Consider the following 19,319-nt stretch of genomic DNA (forward strand, 5'->3'; position numbering starts at 1 on the left):
TATTTTATATCGGATTGGTAAATTTAATACCGATACTCTCTTGGTATTGGCCAAAATTTTATATCAGCTCATATCCCTATTTATTACTTTCAATAGCAAACATAATTTTGGTAGAAGTTTTTGGGGAATGGCTGATTCTTACTGTATTCCACCCCCCTCATGTTTGAATATAGTACAAAAAATTTCTGACATGCACATTTCAAATTCTAATATGCTTAGACAGGATGTCTACCAAAATAACAAAAATTCACAATTCTTGACTTTTTCTTGACTTTTCTTTCTTCTTTCTTGGCCTTTTTTCTTTTCCTTAACATTTATTTAATAGCCCCCTGCTTAGGTATGGTTGGAAATTAAGAAAATAGATATCTTTATTCACTGAAAAATCCCTACCATAGATGAAAACTGAAGCTGTACTTTAACAAGAGATTTACACTTGCTTTAATTATTAATGCATGTAAAAATTAATGCTTCAGACTTCATCCTGGATAGGGAATGGCAACATTACTTTATTTCATATTTTTAATAAATTTTACATATATAAGAATGTAATTCTTATGAAACGAGATGAACAAATTTTAACCACTACTCAATACAATTTTAGATTTCCAAATATTCAATTTTATCAAATTCCAGTACAGGTATATAACAATGTAAATCCTCTATACTGTAAAATATAGCAAAAATTCTTCGACTACAACCATAATTTCTTGATATTTTTGACTGGTAGACACCCACCCTGTTATAAGTTAGAAAAATGCTATTATGTAGAATATACAAGCATATAGCACGTAAAAGATTATTCATGTTTTGTTTTTATTACTTTTTTTCAAGTCAGTTGTTCAAAGACAGTGAACAACATGGCAGTGCTGACATTGATGACCCTGAAAATAACAATAGAGTAAAGCATACGTGTTGCCTTCTGAAGCTGAAGGCAACTGCGCCAGTATGGTTCGTGAGCATAACAATGAAGGTGATACTTGTCAGAGGCTACATATTTTATTTCCAACAGGCATAGTAAAGTCGAAGATTGATAGTTGCAAAAATTCGGCTGACAGTTTTTGTTGTGTGTGTGCATCGTTTGCTCCTAAGTCACAGAAAAGGCCTATTGGAAAAACAGTGAAAACTGCATACTTCGGTTGTGTGGTTGGCAATCAAGAGAAAAACTAAGTACACATAGTGTGCTGTGAGATATGTTAGGTTAATTTTCAAATGTGGTTGCATGGTAACAAAATGTGTGATGACTAGGGGCATACCTATTTTGTATTTGACGAAAACACAAAATGTGAAATAACACATTGCAATGTTAATTTTTCATGTTTATGGAAGGTGTGAGGTGTATTTTGCAACCATGGTTTGTCACCAAATGATAAGAAATGAACTGCAAAATAAACTATAAAACACAAATATTTGTGTTTCTTTAATGATGTGACACCCTCAGAGGTCTGAATTATCTTGTGAAATATTAAATTTGTGTATTAAGCATAGTTTTTACATCAAATTTAGGTTTTTATTCACCATTTTAACATCAAAATGTCAGTTTATATACTGCTTTCGATTCTGTTGTATGCCCAGTTTTTGTACCAAAATCTTGATATTTTCTTCACCATAAATATGTGGCTCTAGTGATGATAATTTGCTGTACCTGTAATTTGGTAAGAACAAATGAATATAATATAAGCACTGTTAACTTTGTACTGTAGATATGTCTGTATATTCCAGAAGAAATAAACAAAATTCTGTACCCAATCTGTCCAGCTGCCAGGAGGTTTGTGGCTCATGACAACAGTGTGCCTGTTCCGAGTGCACCAACTGAACCTATACTTGATGATGTAAACATGGCAGCATCGTGAGTCAACTGTGGTTCAAGGTCCTCCAAGGAGGATTTTTTTTGTTACTTGTAGCTATATACACAGTGAGTCAGAAATATGGCTACATGTTTGATCGCGTCATGTGATGACAGTATTGTGACTACAGGAAGTGAAATAGTGCAGTTAGAAAGTCAATTCTTTAAATTGAAGAACATTACACAACAATACCAACCAGACTCACATTATGGCCTCAAACTGCTCGGTGTTTACATCTAAGCATAATGGGCACAATCTCAGCATGGTGATGTCTCGTAGTTTCCTCAAGTTACTGAAGACACACATTCAAATGCGGATCAGTCACAGTTTGGGCAATGATCGGATGGGAAAGATTGCTAGGAATGCGAATCTTGGAGGAGACTGTTAATGCTGATCGGCACTGTAAAATACTTCATGGTGCCAGTGATGAACATTGCTTATTCCAGCAGGATGATATGCCCCCTCACTGCAGCAAGGAAAATTATGTATCGCAATTTGCCAAGCAGGTGCTTGGGAAGAAGAAAACCTAAAGAATGGTCAGCCTGCACCCACGATCTCACAGCCTGTGACTATAGGCTGGCTGTGGAATTATTTGAATGAAATGGTTCATGCTCAGAAACCACGAGACATAATCACACTGATAAGAGCAAATGAGGAAGAAATTTGTGCCATTTCAGTGGTCATGTATCGTAAAGCAATGAGTGACTTTCCAAAGAAATGCCGATTATGCTTGGTAACATATTGTGATGTGCGTATTACTCACAGCTAAATAATAAAGAACTTTTAAAAGATCTAAGATTAATTACTTACGTGTGTGAGTACGATTTGTCGATCAAAACAACGTTTCAGAGGTCAAGACTGCCTCCTTCTTCAGGTTAATGCGTATTAGGCACCAAACATGGTGTCACATTAAGAAAATGTTATTTGAGGATGTAGGTTAAAGGTTATGGTAAAAAACACTTACTGAAGAACCCGCATTGTAGCTATAAAAACAGTCATTCTGTACACACACAAATCTAAAACCGCGCATATCACAATCTAAAACCTCATAAAAGAAATGTCTGAAGCAGCTGTTAGGAGCCACCCAGCCAGTGCTTGGGAGAAGCGAATGTGCAGCGTATGCTCAACACGGAAAAGGAAGCAAACTTGCCCTCCTTGGTTCTCCCCTCATGAAACCCGTGCATCAGCAGTCCAAGATGAACTCAATTTCTGCCTCAGCAGCCTTCCTAACCTCAGACGTAACATGGAAACCCAACTTGGCGTCATTATTCACAGCTTTATTCCATTTTTTGAAAAATGCAATTAATCCATCTTCCAAATTCCCATCATCTCTATTAAGTTTATTCCAATTATCCGTGCATATATAGGCTGTTTCATAAACATTCCTATCCAATTTGTTGTTCAGTTTTCTGATAACTTCCCTTGTTGCGATCTTATGCCTGCTAACTAATATGTGCTCTGAAAGTTCAGTTTTGGGTATCCCCTCCTTTATATCCTTGTCGTGTTCACCCCACCCGATGCGCATGCTCCTTCCCGTCTGTCCCACGTACTCCTTCCCACATTCGCATTCAATCCTATAAACTCCCTTTTGCCCTTCTGGGTTATCTTGCCGATTCCCCCCCCCCCCTTTAATATTCGGTGAAATGCTTTTCAATGCTCTGAGGGGCTTTTATCCCACATTTTACACCATACCCTCGCACTGTTTTTTCAATTCTTTCGGAGACACCTTTACAATAGCGAATTCCAACAAAATAGGTTTCATTTCTGCACTTACCTACTCCAGTTTCATCTCTTTCTTTCTCCTTATCGCTATAAGAGCATTCCCTCCTTATTATTTTCTTCGCTTTCTTGGCCGCCTTTTCCATATCCAGTATTGTATACCAATTTTTTAAACCCACCCTCTTTATCCATGCTTCTTCTTTTTCTTTTTCGTCATTACATAGTCTTTTAGCTCGGATGAAAAAATTAAGATAAACATTGGACTTTATCCTATTAGAATGTTCAGATTTCTTGTGGAGGTATAAGTCGCCTGCCAACGGTTTATGATAAACCCCGATTACAATCCCTTGGTCACTTTTGGTAATGCAAAGGTCTAGAAAATTGATCTTCCCATCAACCAGGTTTTCCCTGGTAAAACCAATTCTAGTGTCTTGTTTTCCTAATTCGGTAAAACCTTGTCGAGTTCCTTTTCGTCCCCAATGATGAGGATGTCGTCGACATATCTCCATTAATACTTCAACCCCTCCCCTAATCATTCTAAAGCAGTTTTTTCAACGTAGTGCATAAAGATATTGGCTACGAGGCCTGAAATAGGGTTGCCCATAGCCAACCCTTCTTTTTGTCGGAAATTTTGTCATTAACATAAAAGTAATTATATCCTGTGACTAGGAAATACCACCTGACATACTCCCAGGCCACCAAAATTTTAACGCCATTATGTTATGTTATGTTCACTAGTCCCAACCTATATGTATTTGTCCACTGATATTTTTTATTTCTTCATATGCAAAGAAGATCTTGAAGTTGTCTGACTTGACAAGTCATATGTCAGAATGTATTTGGTGGCTATTTCAAGTTTCTAGGAAATATGGGTGAGTTAGTCATACTACTTACAAACACAGCACTGAAAATACTTATGAAAAGAGTTCCAATGCTTTTCATGCCTTTTTTATAAGTGCTTTTACTATTTTTAGTGCTGTGTATTATAAAATTAAATTAATGTAGACATATTTTATTGTGTCATTTAAGAGTGATGAACACAATGTGGTACTTTTTCATTAATGTAATCAGGTATATTGAGCATTAAACTTAGGGCCTTCCCGATGGCATACTGGTAACGCCGTCGTCTTATAATCAAGGGGTCTCAGGTTCAATGCCCAGTGGAGGCAAATTGCACAGTGGTTCAGATCCCACTTTAAACTTTAGGTCCATTCCTGATAAGCCTATCTGTGCATGAAATGGCTTTAATAAAAACAAATAAATTAATCAGCATTAAACTTGCTTTAAATCATTATTTTTTTTTCTATTCCTTTTCTTCTGTTGAAACAAATCTGTTTTTCCTGCTTCCTACCAAACCACAAGTATAGAGAGACCACAAGGAAAAAAACCTTGAACAAAAAGTCCTGCGCAGCTTTTCCTTCCTCCGTTCAGATCGAGCCATAAGGAAGCATGGTCCACCCTCCCCCCTCCAAGCGGGAGTACAGTGCACAGGAGTCGTGGGTCTGCGCAGGTTTTTTTGCTTGTGGTTCAACTATAGCAACTGTTAATCTTTTATTACCAGACACATGTAATACACATTCATTACATTTAAATTACAACTAACAACTTGTAAAGTGCCTGACAAGATATAACTTGATAAACTCATTATAACACATCATTCACACACAATAACTACGATAAAAGTAATTAACAGATGCAATATAAGGGCAGGCATGACAATAAACACCTATTACCTGTGTTCCAGTACAGCTACAAAGAACCCATGTGATGCAAGCTCCAAGGAAGTCACAGAAAAGGTAAAACGTGATGCTCCAAGTCCATGGGAAAGAACGATTACGGGAAATTGGCCACCTTCACATGGGGCTGCACCCCACACTGCAGGAACCTGTGGATTTCCTAAAAATAAAAATTAATGTTCATTCCAAAATGAAGTTCAGATTTTAATTTTAAAATTGAATGAAGGGTCATTGTCTTAATCATATTTAATTTTCAACCATGAATGTTAAATGTACGTGAATCACTGACCTATAATTCACTGTAAACGATTCAATACAATTCACTGGCAGTTTTCAAAATTTCAGATCAAATTAATATTTTTCCTTGCCTTGTTAAAAAATCACTAGATTGATTGATTGAATTAAAAGTTTTGGGTGCCTCAGGACTTTTAGGCCATTTTGCACCCTTCAATTGCATAATCATAATCTTTATTCATCCGTTGACCCCTTTTTACATAGGTATGGATATCGTCAGATACATCAAAATATAAAATAATTATGGTGTAAGAGATATTACAGTAAAGAACATAGAAGATTTTCACATAGTGCACATATGTGATACAGAAGTTTACGTTAATTGTACATTACATTCAAAATATTACAAACAATGATAAGCATGTATATCTGTAAAGAAATATGTCGTACATATATGATTTTTTAAAGGTAAATACATTATTTCTTAAATTTGTGAGATTTATATTTAGAAGCAGTAAGGTTTATGAGATTACACTGTGAGGTATTTTTTGATCAACTGTACTTTTCTCTGTAAAGGAGTGACATTTATTAGCCAAGAAGGAAGTTTGTTGTAAAATTTTACACCTGCAGAATGTGGTGATATGTCTGTCAGAGTTAATCTGTTAGTCTGTATATGGAAGTTTTGTCTTTGTCTTGTATTATGTCCATGAATTTCTTCGTTTCTCACTTGTGTCTTGTCATAGATTTATAAACATACAATGAGTATAAAGTTAATATTTTGTTTTCGCGAAAGCCAATTCTGCATGTGGATGGATCTGGTTGGTATTTTGCATATAAGTCTAACAGCCCATTTCTGTAGTGTGAACACTCTTTTTGTATGTACGTGAGCTGCTCTTCCCCAAGCTGTAATACAGTATTCTAAGTGAGGATAAATAAGACCATAATAAAGATTCATATTGATTTCCTTGATATTATATTGTGAAAGGACTCTTTTATCACAGATATAGTCAGTATGATATGCCAAATTTAATTTAATTAATGGTCAATCATAGAAATTTTACTTGGTTAGCATAGTCTAGTTCATTTTCATGTAAGTAAATTGTCACGTTGTCAAAGTTCTTCTTGTTCCAGGGTTAAACATCACGAAATGTGTTATTTGATGGTTTAAATTTAGGCTATTAGTGTTTAAGTACTGGGTTATTTGATTAATTGAGATGTAAGTTTGAAATATCCCCTTATCTAAAATTCTTACTTAAAAAGGTTAAAACAAGAGGTGTAAGTAAAAAGCCCCTTGGGAAAAATGAAAAGTGCAAGGTTGTAAAGGGACCTGGACAGGACACACACAACACATTAAAAAGTCAGAAGACACAAAACGTTTCCTTCCAGACAGTGGAAGAGACCAGCTCTTCGCGACAATCTAAAAACGTTTTAAAAAACACTGTTGTCATTGCCCAACAGGGATGACGAACTGCTGGGAAGATTAAAGTCTGTCTCAGGAAAGCAAAATCGTTAAAATGACGTTACAAACATAACACATTGGAGGGTCCAGCCCTTGCAGCAAGTGACCACGGGTTAGATGGTTGTGTCCAATAGAGGTGCATATTTCTGGTAAATCACAAAGTAAAATTTCAGTACAAAAACATAGTCAATTTCGGGTTCAAAACTGGTAAATAAAATCATTGTTGTTATAGCGGTGAAAAATAAGATTGAAAGTGGTGTATCAAATGGCATTTTGATTTCAAAATTGTGAATATAATCCTAAATTTGATTTACAAACTGCACTTATTACCAGGGCTCGAAAAAATTTCTTCAAAGCTAGGTGCCAACTCTGAAAATCAGGCTCCAGGAAACCACCTACTAGCAATTGTGCATATTACAGTGTGTTTCAAAAGTCGCGCAACTCAAACTTTGAAAATGTATATCACGAAAACTGTAAGAGATATTTACACCTGGTTTTCTGCACTAAACTGATCATGTAGGCTATCACTGGGTTAATAAATTTATGTTAGCATTTATCCAAATAAAAGCAATTACATTATTTGAAAAAAAAAAATGTTAATTTGCTGAGAACATCTGAGAATTGATTTTTAACAATAAATACCAACTCTTAACAATTTGTGGGATCATTTGTTGGTGTTTTCAACACAATTGCTTTGTGAGGTACGGCAGAAGCAGGGTATTTTTCTTTGAAAACGTCTTGCACATGACTGTAAGAATGAGTAGTAAAATACTCTTCAGCAAAGCACACGCGATGCTCTAATGTATACGCCATGCAGAATCAATAATAAAAATAAAAAAAAAACAGGCACAGTAGGTGAGCAAAGAGAATTCAGGATAACCAGGGGCAGTCTATGATTCTCTCAAAAGTTCAATTTCGGCACAAAATCTTGATTTATGATTTTTCATGTGAATGAAAAATGCCAATACTTAGGCACATGTTGTGTGCGTGTGTTGACAATATTTCGACCTGCTTGTGTTGCCATCTACAAAGATATGTCGCAAAAATGTCAGTTTTTCACTCAAACCATAAAATCGTCAGTCAAAAATCCATCAAATGTTGCACATGACCAATATTGGTCATAAATGGCAGATTGACATAACATCAGTCATCTAATTATGGCCCTTTGATAATTTCTTAGATATTTTTTCACTCAAAAGTACATTTCTGGAAAAATTTTAACACAGTTATTAATTTATCTAATTTTTTGTATGGCGTAAACTGATAATTTTATGCAGTGAAAAATATTTCAATGGATGAGGCTTTATAATGCAGAAAACACGGTATAAATATCTCTTACGGTTTTCATGATATACATTTTCAAAATTTGGGTTGTGCGACTTTTGAAACATTCTGTATAAGAATCTGAGCATCACGGTATTCAAAAGATCGCTAAATCAAGCAATGGGGGACAAAGAGTAAGAAATTGTTACTGATTCTATGGAATGTTCACAACGTTGATAAAAAAAATAATTTGCTAAGTTACGCTGTACTGCAATTTGAACTTAGAATCTTCAAAATTTCATACATAGTACAGCAAAAGATCACAGTTGCCAGGCTGAAATTTTTAGTCGCCATGGCGACCAGAATTTTTCGAGCCCTGCTTATTACACAAAATTATCTAGTCTAATAGCACATTTATGTAGTTACCAGAGTAGTAAGTTTATTCCTGTACAAAGGGGTTCATTTTTGCTTTTCTAATATTTACAGCAGAGTTAATCAATTTTCCATGAATTCCGTAACTCACAGGATAATTCAAACTTCAGAAAGGTAAATAAAGTCTAAATTTTGTGTTTAGGAGTCCATTTTGCAGTTCAGTTCGTGACAAAAAAGTGTAGGAAAATGCACGTCTCACCTTTCAGAAACCTGAAAAATGAACATTACAGCATGTTACTTCATATTTTGTGATAAACGAAATATGCATGCCTCTAAAAATCATTGATCGTATTTCTGAATTTGTATTTTTATTACTTAGCATTGCTTGTCTGCCCCTTTTGGGTAATTGTAACGATGAGGATGAATAACGATTAGATGAAATTCATGAAGGGACACTCACAATAAACAGGTCGGGAATCAAGCCTGGAAGTTTGGTGGAAAGATCCAAAGTTAACCATTTAACATGCTGAACCATACAACTGGCAGATCACATTCCTATTTTCCACTTAACCATGTGGTGCATAATCACAAACACACAGACAGATATTATAGCTAATCTCCATGGTGCAACAGCAAAGGCTTGTGAAAAAGCTGTCCTGCACTGCAATGTTCGAAATTAGTGAGTGATCCTGATGCCATTCTAGAAAATTCCTCTGCATATTCTTAAAATACAGGAAGATTCTATTTTCCCTTAAAGTGTCCCGTTGTCCCAACGAAAGTCTTTGAGGCAGGTTATGTCCAATATTTCAAGGTTTGAAATTGTAAAGTTAATCTGGTCTCTTTCTAGAGATCTTTTCTGCATAATCTTATCTCATATCTTCCTAGGTACTGTGGAAGTATACTGTAGTTTTAACTGGTAATTTACAGACGATGTTCTATTATCAATTAACTGCTATGACCATTGAGATTTTCTAATTTTGAAGGTGACTAAACCACTGGCTATGTGTTCCACACACATAATACATCTCCCTCAATGTAATTAGTTAATTCCCTTAGTTAACCATGCTAAAATAATAACACAGCTAAAGACAGGTATTATTTTTAAGTAGTACCCCAGATGTCCTTACAAAGCTGGGTCAACACCAACATTTTGTAGCTCCCACTGGAGATCGAACCCAGGACCACAAGCAGTAAAGGGAATAGCACTGAACATTTTGCTATGTGGGTGATGTAGTTGTGATCAAAATAAATTAAACAAAACCAATAAATCAATTTATTTTACTTCATTCTTCTGTTATTTTTTAATTGTGAAGATGAGTTTACGACATGATGAAATTGATGAAGGGACATTACAGAGAACGCCAAGGATTAAAATCCAGGACTTGGCTCTGTGGAGCCTATATCAAGGAGTAAGTCACAACAAATTTTGAATCTACAAATAGGGAGCCTCTGCTGGAATCATCAACTTCATCAGTGAGACAATTTTGTTATGTTTTTTTTTTCTTTTCAGAAACAGAATTAATATTTCTGACATGCATATTGTGTCACCTTCACCTGATTTATTTAGTTAAACGTAACATGTCAGATTAACATGTTCCCTGCCACGTCGGTCATTATGACCGAAACATGTGGCTTGACTTTGTTGTTCCTAGGTGCGCCGTTGGTCACGAGTATAACAATGATGCACATAAAGCATGACGAACAAGGCATGGGGTGTCAAGTGCACATAAAAGTGTCTTGGCCGTTCTATTTTTTTATAGGAAAAAAGATAAATAAAGTCCAATAACCACTTTGGCACAGGAGGAAGGAATTGGTGAAACCACCCTGGCAGGATACACGTTAATCAACGAAAACTCAAGTAGTAACAGCAATTGCAAATACAGTTACCGCTGATATACTGCGTACTCACCTATTACCAATGAGTAGGAAAGTTTAAACAGGGGAGCCCAACATTGCAGAAAGCGGGAAAATCCATCCAAGTATCTTCCCTGTTCCAGCCAGTTTATCCACTTAGAAGAATGACTCTGAAATAAATGTAATAACCGAGATATATTAGTATACCTACTAAAAAGGTACACAAAATAAATGTGGAGGAAAGCTTAAGGAACAAAATTATTAAGGGTATAATAACTACTGTGATTAATACAGGTTTGTTCCAAGTTAAAATGTAAGATTCAAGCAGTGTTTTTGAGGGAAAGGGATGGAATGAAATTTTGAGAAAAAAATGTCTTGCTTGCTCTTCATGATAATATCAGCTGTGGCCTAGTATGTAAATGTTTTAAGGAATGTATAATAGACAGTTTCCTTCACGAAGCACAAACAAAAGAGAGACCTACAAGGGGCGTTCAAGTCCAACCGGAACCTTTAATTTTACAGGTATAACAGTGAATGCTGGCATGGTGGTCCTACACAGAGTAGCATCAGCCTATTACTGATAGGTGACACACATGCCGTGCGCCAGTCTAGAGACCGTTAATCAAGATGGCAGATAACAATGTTATTGTGTGCATGGGACAGCATGTGTGATAAAGTTTCTTGTGAATGAAGGCATAAAATCCGTGAAGATCTACAGAAGACTTCAAGCTCAGTATGGTGATCAGATGCTCAGCCACAGTAAGACATTTGTATGGTGTAAACGATTCAAAGATGGATATACGTCCGTCAGTGACAATCCCAGTCATGAAGCAGGCTGGCCTTCGATGCTTCAGGTGTACTCACAAATCTTTCTATGCCGAAGCTTGCCAGGCATTAGTTAATGCTGGGAAAAATGTATAAATGAAGCAGGGGAATATGTCAAAAAATAAATGCAGTCTCCACTGCTTGAAAACGGTTCACTTGTTTAACAAACTCAAAAGTCCCGGTTTCACTTGAATGCCCATCATACATGTCTGGTGTCTAAGGTAAGTTACAAATTTACATGAGAACTTAAGGATATATTACTTTCTAACACTGTGTCAGGTATGTAATTTTCTATAACATAGTGAAACTGCATTTGGTACAACCTGTCACGTTTCCCACACTAGTGATTGGTCGCAAGTTTCTGTGCCAATGAGAAACAAGGAAAACGTAGTCTGCTGGCCAGCGAGGAGCAAATGGAAGCCAGAAGGGAGGCACTTACGCAGGTGCTGTTGTCACGTTGTAGTCTAACTCCCACGCCTCGTTGAAGAAGCTTGTTTTGTAAGCGTGTTGCTACCTTAATGTGGTGTTATCTTAATACGTGTATCTTAATCACAGCCTGACCTCAGTTTCCCCCAATGTGAATTTCACTCAGTTTACAGCAGCGTGGTTTCTGCCAGAAATGCCAATCGGTAAGTGCAAGTAACATGACAGGTTGTACCAGAAGCACTTCACATGTGGGTATAAAGTATGAAATATACTGTGAACTATACTGTTCATGCATGCTAAATTTTCTTTCTTTGTCTTTCTTCTGAACTCAGCTGCACTTCCAAGTGATATAATATTGCAAAGTTAACCCTAGAGAGCTAACGTGGAAAATCAGGAACACTTAAGCTAAGCTGTAGTCATTTTGATGATCTTACTCTTTTGCATCATAGGAAGAGTTTTATTGGCAATTAAAATTTGCTAATAACATTTTTTCTTATAGTATTAGTAACAAATATAAAACGTTCTGACATGATTTAATGTCCATAGTTACATTTAAAACAGCAATTTGTTGTGTATTCCCCACATATTACTTTGGAACAATGGTTGCAAAACATTTTTGTCATCCTCCTTTTCATGCATGGACAGAAGGTGCAGATCTTGTGTTACCTTCTTTCCTTGGCCTCTAGGTGTACATACATGTAATATTTTCACCATGGACAAACATAGCAGGCACGGTAAGTTTCGCATTGCAAAATGGTTCATCATCCATGGCTTCATAAGTTCAGTGTGTAGTTTGCTTCCAAACTGCCACCGATCCAGTGATCATCATTTTTGATGACCTTGTTGTATGTGTAAATCATAAAACTGTTCACTAGAGCAATATTTATCATGGTATAACAGATACCGAGCAGCCATCTTCTTGTATAACCACTGCTAGTCATTTGATCACATTATATTCAGTGTGTCCACTGGGCCTTTAGTTGAGTTGTAAAACTCAATTATTACTTATTTTATTATATTTTTTTTACTATTATCATTTTTTCTTTTTTTAAGTTTGAAGCAACACACAAAGAACACTCATGTCCAGGCTGGGGACTAGAACCCAGAATGCCTGGCATCACAGTGTGCTGTGCTAACCACTCTGCCACAGAGGTCAGCACCTATTTAGACATTTGGGTGCATGTGACTGGTGTTAACTTTATAATATTAACTCATTAGAAGTGCCACAGAACAACACAGCAAAGCTAAGAACAAAGACAACGAAAGAAATCTTACCTACACAAAACCATGTATGGGCAATACAGTTCACAGTGTTGTAATCTTGCAATGAATAGCAATATAGAACACTGGTCACCCATGTGACTAATGGAGGGTTAAGAACAGTATTCCATCACATAATCATTGTACATGTTATGTATTTTTATGTTATACTGCTGCAGATAGAAATATCTACAATGTAGTCAACAGAACAAGAATAAATTACAATTACATTAAAAAATGGGGTGCAACCATTATGTGAAGCATTTCTCTTTACATTGTGCCAGTAATACACATTCTTAAAAATCATTTATTACTGCACTGTCATTGCTGCAGGATTAAGAAGCATGGAATACTCATGAATACACCTTAACCTCCTGTGGATGGACGTGGATATATCGACCAGCACTGTGGCAACAATTAACAAGCAGTTTCTTAAAAACTACACATGATACATCAGTTTGATTTAATTTATTTGCATTTCTTTGACCAACTTACAGTGCCTTTTGTGTCACAAATGGTGTGGAATAGTAAAATCATTTTGATTTTTTGTTGCTGTTGAAAGGACCTTAATGGAAAGAGAAATATTTCATTTTTCTCCAATAATAGAAGATAAAAAATATGAAAATTGAAATAGGTCACTATGATATTCACAATAAACTCAAGCGATTGAAAAAATCTAACATGTAGCACACTTACACTCATGCAGAAATGTTGAAAATCATGGATACTTCTTGGGGGGGGGGAGGAGAATAATGATTAAAATGTATAATGAACATTTACAAAGAGCACTATACCAATCTTCCTTTCCAAAAAAATTGTGTGTAGAATTTGGTCCTATGGACTCTGAACACTCAAAATTTGTGGTGATTGGTTGAATTTTTAATTTTAGCATCACTTTTGGGTAATTGCAATGATGAGGATGAATGAAGATATGATGAAATACATTAATGGAACACACAAAGAACAACCATGCCCAGGCTGGATATCGAACCTGGCACCCCTGGCATGATAGCACACTATGATTCAACTGATTTCACTTTCAATTAGAAAATAACCTACCTTGATATCTGTAAGTGGTGTTGGATAATAGAGACGTACAAAGGACCCTGAAGGTGAATAATCTGTCATTACATCTATGCATCCTGGTATATAGGGACCTATGGAAAACATATAAAAATGTAAAAAAGCAACAGGATTTAATAATTACAATTTATTCAAATATAGTTTACACAATGTGTACTTTGGAAAAAAAGATTCTGTGTGTCAACATCTACAAGCTATAATTATTTGCATACCCGTATCTATAACCAGTAGGCTGCAACCTAGAGCACAGATTTTTGGGGGGCTATAAAATTCTATGTAACATCTCAAAACTAGTCAAGAAGTAAATAAATTATTGTCTGGCGATCCCCTTAGATATTATTCTCAGAGGAAATATAATGTGCAGATTTTCAACATTGTCGTATTAACTCGACAAGATGCATGCTCTCTTATAGGATGTAAGGACACACAATGTGTAAGAAATACCCAGAAGAATATTGCTTCCTAAGTCCGAATTTTAATTGTTTTAAAGCATTTAATAATAAAAACATTCATCGATTAATCTAATCTTATGAAGCATGAACGTTTTTATTTCATTATGTGAAGATAAAGTTGAGAAATGGTAAGGAAAAGAAAATACTGATAGACGATTGCTCTTAGCCAAAACGTAAGGATGCATGCTGTGTATAAAATACCCACAAGAAAAAATACTTCATCAGTAAAAAAATTAATTGTTATTAAACCATGCAAATAGTAATACCTTGATTAATCTAATTCTGTTAATTTTGAACATCTGAATTGAATTGTGCAATTGATAAAAATGAGAAAAGTGCACGTTGAAATAGCAAATTGAAACGAATGAGTGAGCATTTGGTGAAACTAACCCAGGTAGCATTTCAACAGCCCTGTTACCGGAACGAACTAACAGCAGATTCAAGGTCTCGACACTCAAAAGAGTTCACTGGAAAGTAGAGGTCTGCAAATGTGATCCATTGCCTGTCCGCGATAATGGGAAGAAATACCCACCCAGTCCCACCCTGCATAGCTATTGTTTTGAACCAGCCTGACTTGCTCATCTGAAGGAGAGGCTATCGTGCATCTATCAGTACCTAACATGGTTCAACAGTGGGCGGACAGCCGATAACAGTTGTCATCTACTGCACCGTGCACACGGGCATCATAAGTACGGACAGACAGGGTATAAAGGAACACTTACTATAAGTGTGAATCTTTTACAGGCAAACATTGTTATAAGTTTCATTCATTCATTCATTGTTTTCTGCCTAATTGGCAGGTTTTTCACTGCAATCTCCAGCTTTCCCTATTCTCTACCTTACGCTTCGTAATAACATACGATCCAGTTAATTTAATATCATCCATAAGCTGATATCAGTACGGCTTCGTTTCTTACCTTGTCCGTCCATTTTACACACTCCATTTCTCGCCATGTCCACATTTCAAAAGCTTCGAGTCGTTTCTCTTCATTTCTTCTCAACGTCCAGGTTTCTGCACCATATAGTGGTACACTCCACACAAAACATTTCACTAATCTCTTCCTTAGACCTATGTCCATGGGTCCACAAAAAACATTTTTTCTTCTATTGAAAGCTTCTATTGCTATTGCGATTCTCATTTTCACTTCTTGTTTGCAGCTCATGTCACTGCTTATAGTGCATCCGAGGTACTTGAAGTTATCCACTTGCTGGATTCGTTCACTGTTTGCTTTCACATTAATATTCCTTGGTTTCCGCTCTATAATCATTGCCTTTGTCTTCTTTACATTTATCTTCATCCCATACTGCTCACAGCTGCTGTTTAACTCTTCTAACATACTATTTATAGTTATTTCATCCTCAGCGAATAATGCCATGTCATCAGCAAATCTTATGCACTTTATTCTTCTTCCTCCCAATTTGACACCTCCTGTGCCCTGGAAACAATTTTTCACTATATCTTCTAAATAGATATTAAACAAAGTAGGCAATAGGCAGCATCCTTGTCCTACTCCTCTTCCAATTTCACAGCCTTCTGTCATTTTGTCTCCTGTTCTCACTTTAACTCATTGATTCATGTATAAGTTGCTTAGAAGTCTCCTCTTTTTCCAATCTACCCAAATTTTCTTCAGAATTTCTGAAAGTTTAACCCAATTCACTCTATCAAAGGCTTTCTCCAGATCTACAAATACTACAAACACCTCCTTTACTTTCTCTAAATATCTTTCCCCAATGGTCCTCAGTAAACCAATTGCATCCCTTGTACCTCTTACTTTCCTGAAACCAAACTGCTCTTCCTCCAACTCGCCACTGACCTTCGAGTATAGGTGTCTGTTCAGAATTCTTAGAAGAATTTTTGCCGAGTGAGATATCAAGCTCATTGTCCTGTACTCAGAACATTTTCTGGCATTGCTTTTCTTCTGCAGAGGTACCAAAACAGTCTCCGTGAAATCTTATGGCCAATCCACTTTCTCATATATTTCATTGCATAAGTGCAGTATTTCTCTTTTTCCATCTCCCAGGCATTTGATAAGTTCAACAGGAATTTCATTAGAGCCCGTTGATTTCCCATTCCTCATTTCTTTGAGTGCTTGCTCAAATTCTTCATTCAGGATATAGTATCCTTTCTCATCATCAGGCACGTCGTCTTCATTTTCTACATTCAGACTGTCTGGGCAATTCTCTTTCTGGTAAAGCTCTTCAACGTACTTTCCCCACACATTCGATATTCCTTTTTGTCTGTGATTTCACATCCTTTCTCATATTCTATCATCCACATTGTTTTCCATTTCTTCTTTTGGAAGCCCAAGCAGTTTACTTCACGATACATCAAGTCATACCTTTCACTTTCTTCCAGTTCTTCAATTTCTTCACATTTTTGTTTCATCCATTGTTCTTTTGCCCTGTCAGTTTCTCTTCTTAGCTGGTTATTCAGTATCCTGTAATTATGTCTTCCCTCTTCTGTATTTACATTCTTCCATTTTCTCCGTTCCTCCATTTTTCCAGCATACTTTCAGTAATCCATGGTTTCTTTGCACTTTTCCGTCCCCTGTAGCCTATTGTTTCATCCACTGCCTTCTGTAAGCAGCTTTTTATTCCATCCCACATCTCATCCTTGTTGTTACAACTAGCTTTAAACTTAGTATAGTTTCCTTGGAAATGTTCTGCAAATTTTTGTCTTTCTTCTTCGTCCCTTAGCTTCTCTAAGTGGGGTTTCTTGCTCACCTGGTTTTGTGTTATCTTCTTCAACGTAAGATTGATTTCTCCTATTAGCAAGATGTGGTCTGAATTAATGTCAGCTTCTGGCAATGTCTTCGCATTTTTCAAACAATTTCGAAATCTTTCTTGTACCAGTATGTAATCTATCTGGTATATTTTGCAATCTCTTGGACATATCCAGGTGTATCTCCTTCTCTTATGTCGCTGGAACAGTGTGTTTCCAACAATTAGGGAGTTTCTTTTACAGAACTTCACCAGGCTTTCCCCTCTCTCATTTCTCTCACCTAATCCATATCTTCCTACTGTACTTCCATCCTGCCTTTCTCCTACTGCAGCATCCCAATCACCCATTACGATAATGCACGATCCCTTTCTCTCTTTTTCCATCAAGTCTTCTATCTTCTCATAGTTTTCCTCCACTTCTTCTTCTGACAACCCACTATGTGGCATATACAGTTGAATTAACACTAAGTCTTTCTTCTTTCCTTGAAGTTTCACCATTATAATCCTGTCATCCACATAACGCACTGCTATAACTTTATGTCTCACACGTGGTCCTAGCACTTTTCCCACACCACGGTTTCCTTGTTGATCACCTCCAGAATAAAACATCTTGAACACATCACTCACTATTTCACCATTTTGTTCCCACCTCACTTCTGATATTCCCATAACATCTACTTTGTTTCTTCTCATTTCTGCTTTTAAGTTTTCTAGCTTTCCCAACTGTAACAGGGTTCTGACATTCCACGTTCCAATCCCTAATCTTACCTTCTGTTTGCTTCTCTTTTCCCCATCAATGTCCTTTGTCATACCGTGTCCTTCCCAGACATCCCGCTCCCGGACATCCGAATGGGGGGCTAGTTTACGTCCGGAATATTTTGCCTTGGAATGACTCATCATGATTGCAGTTTTTCTAGGGAAAATATATATGCGGTAGCTTCCCGTTGCTTTCCGCACACCACTCTCTCTTTCGCATCTTGAAAGTGATAATACAATATCCGAAATTTGAATGTCACTGCATGAAAATGTAAGGGTTGAGTCAAAAGGTGGTATTTTGAATGTTAGTGGTCCATTACTTAGAGGCTGGTCAGGAGGAATCTCGACAATGTTAAATGTGACAACTGTCCAGTGACTTCCCATTTAATGGTCTATTAATTTCAAACATCTTTGGTAGGAAACATTTATTGGTTTGGGCAAGTGTTTTGGAACGAGCTACCAAAAACTATTAGTAAGATTTCACTTTAGAATTAGTAGGGTTTAAACAGAGTGCATAAACTTTTGAACGTCAATATTTACAGAAGAACTTTGCAGATGGTATTTTTAACTTCTGATCTCCCTCCCTCATACCCTAAAAATGGCACCTGAAAACTGGAAATAACTAAAGGGATAGTGACATCCCGTTTGATAGGTATATATATCAATTTCAAACAACAAGGAATATAGTTGGTACTGATAACCATGTTTAAATAGTTAATGACAACTCTATGTCAGATACCTATAATTGGATAAGTGTGTGATTTTACATGAAGTGCACAGGAAGCATCTTAGCTTTGGGGCTGCACACTTGAAAGTGCTCATCCATATCAGAAAATAAATGTCGTAAAAGTTGTACAAAAGTAAGAGAATCGTAGTATCACTCGACCCCCTTTCTCATTTAAGATCTTCAATGTGTTATGATATAAATCAAATTTAACAGGACAAGTTTCTACTGCAGTTACAGCACGGTCCTACACCAAGTTGCATTTCGACTCTAGCTTTGTGTTTTATTAGAGAATAATTCCGAGAGTCTTTCATCTTGTGTTATTTATACAAGACAGCCTATGTCACATCCAGGCTACTTCACATTGATCAAATTACTGACAACCTTCAAACCAATGAAACAAAATATTCACCTTGTACATTTTGTAATAAACACTTCAAAGGCATCACAATATTCAAAAACAGTTTTCTGTCAAATAGTTTTAGGATTTTCCCAACTAATAAATTGAAAGTATATACCTACATGTTGTTTACATGGCATTTTGTAGGTTCGGTGCATATTACTCACAATTCCAGAATATAAAAAGGATGT

The 19,319-nt window shown here is 36.3% G+C and overlaps 1 protein-coding gene across 1 annotated transcript in view; it reads right to left on the reverse strand.

Moving 5' to 3' along the window:
• The window catches only part of LOC145997207 (platelet-activating factor acetylhydrolase-like), an 81,348-nt gene that overhangs the window by 42,626 nt on the left and 19,403 nt on the right, over positions 1-19,319 (reverse strand). The window contains exons 2-4 of the mRNA XM_083133960.1: positions 14,052-14,149; positions 10,537-10,651; positions 5,297-5,459 (exon numbers count right to left, since the gene is read on the reverse strand). Coding sequence (XP_082990086.1) covers positions 5,297-5,459; positions 10,537-10,651; positions 14,052-14,149 — 376 coding nt within the window. The remainder of the gene's footprint in view (positions 1-5,296; positions 5,460-10,536; positions 10,652-14,051; positions 14,150-19,319) is intronic.

This window comes from Lepisma saccharinum, chromosome 13 (assembly GCF_977018435.1).
Source record: "Lepisma saccharinum chromosome 13, izLepSacc3.1, whole genome shotgun sequence".
In the NCBI taxonomy this organism is placed as follows: domain Eukaryota; kingdom Metazoa; phylum Arthropoda; class Insecta; order Zygentoma; family Lepismatidae; genus Lepisma; species Lepisma saccharinum.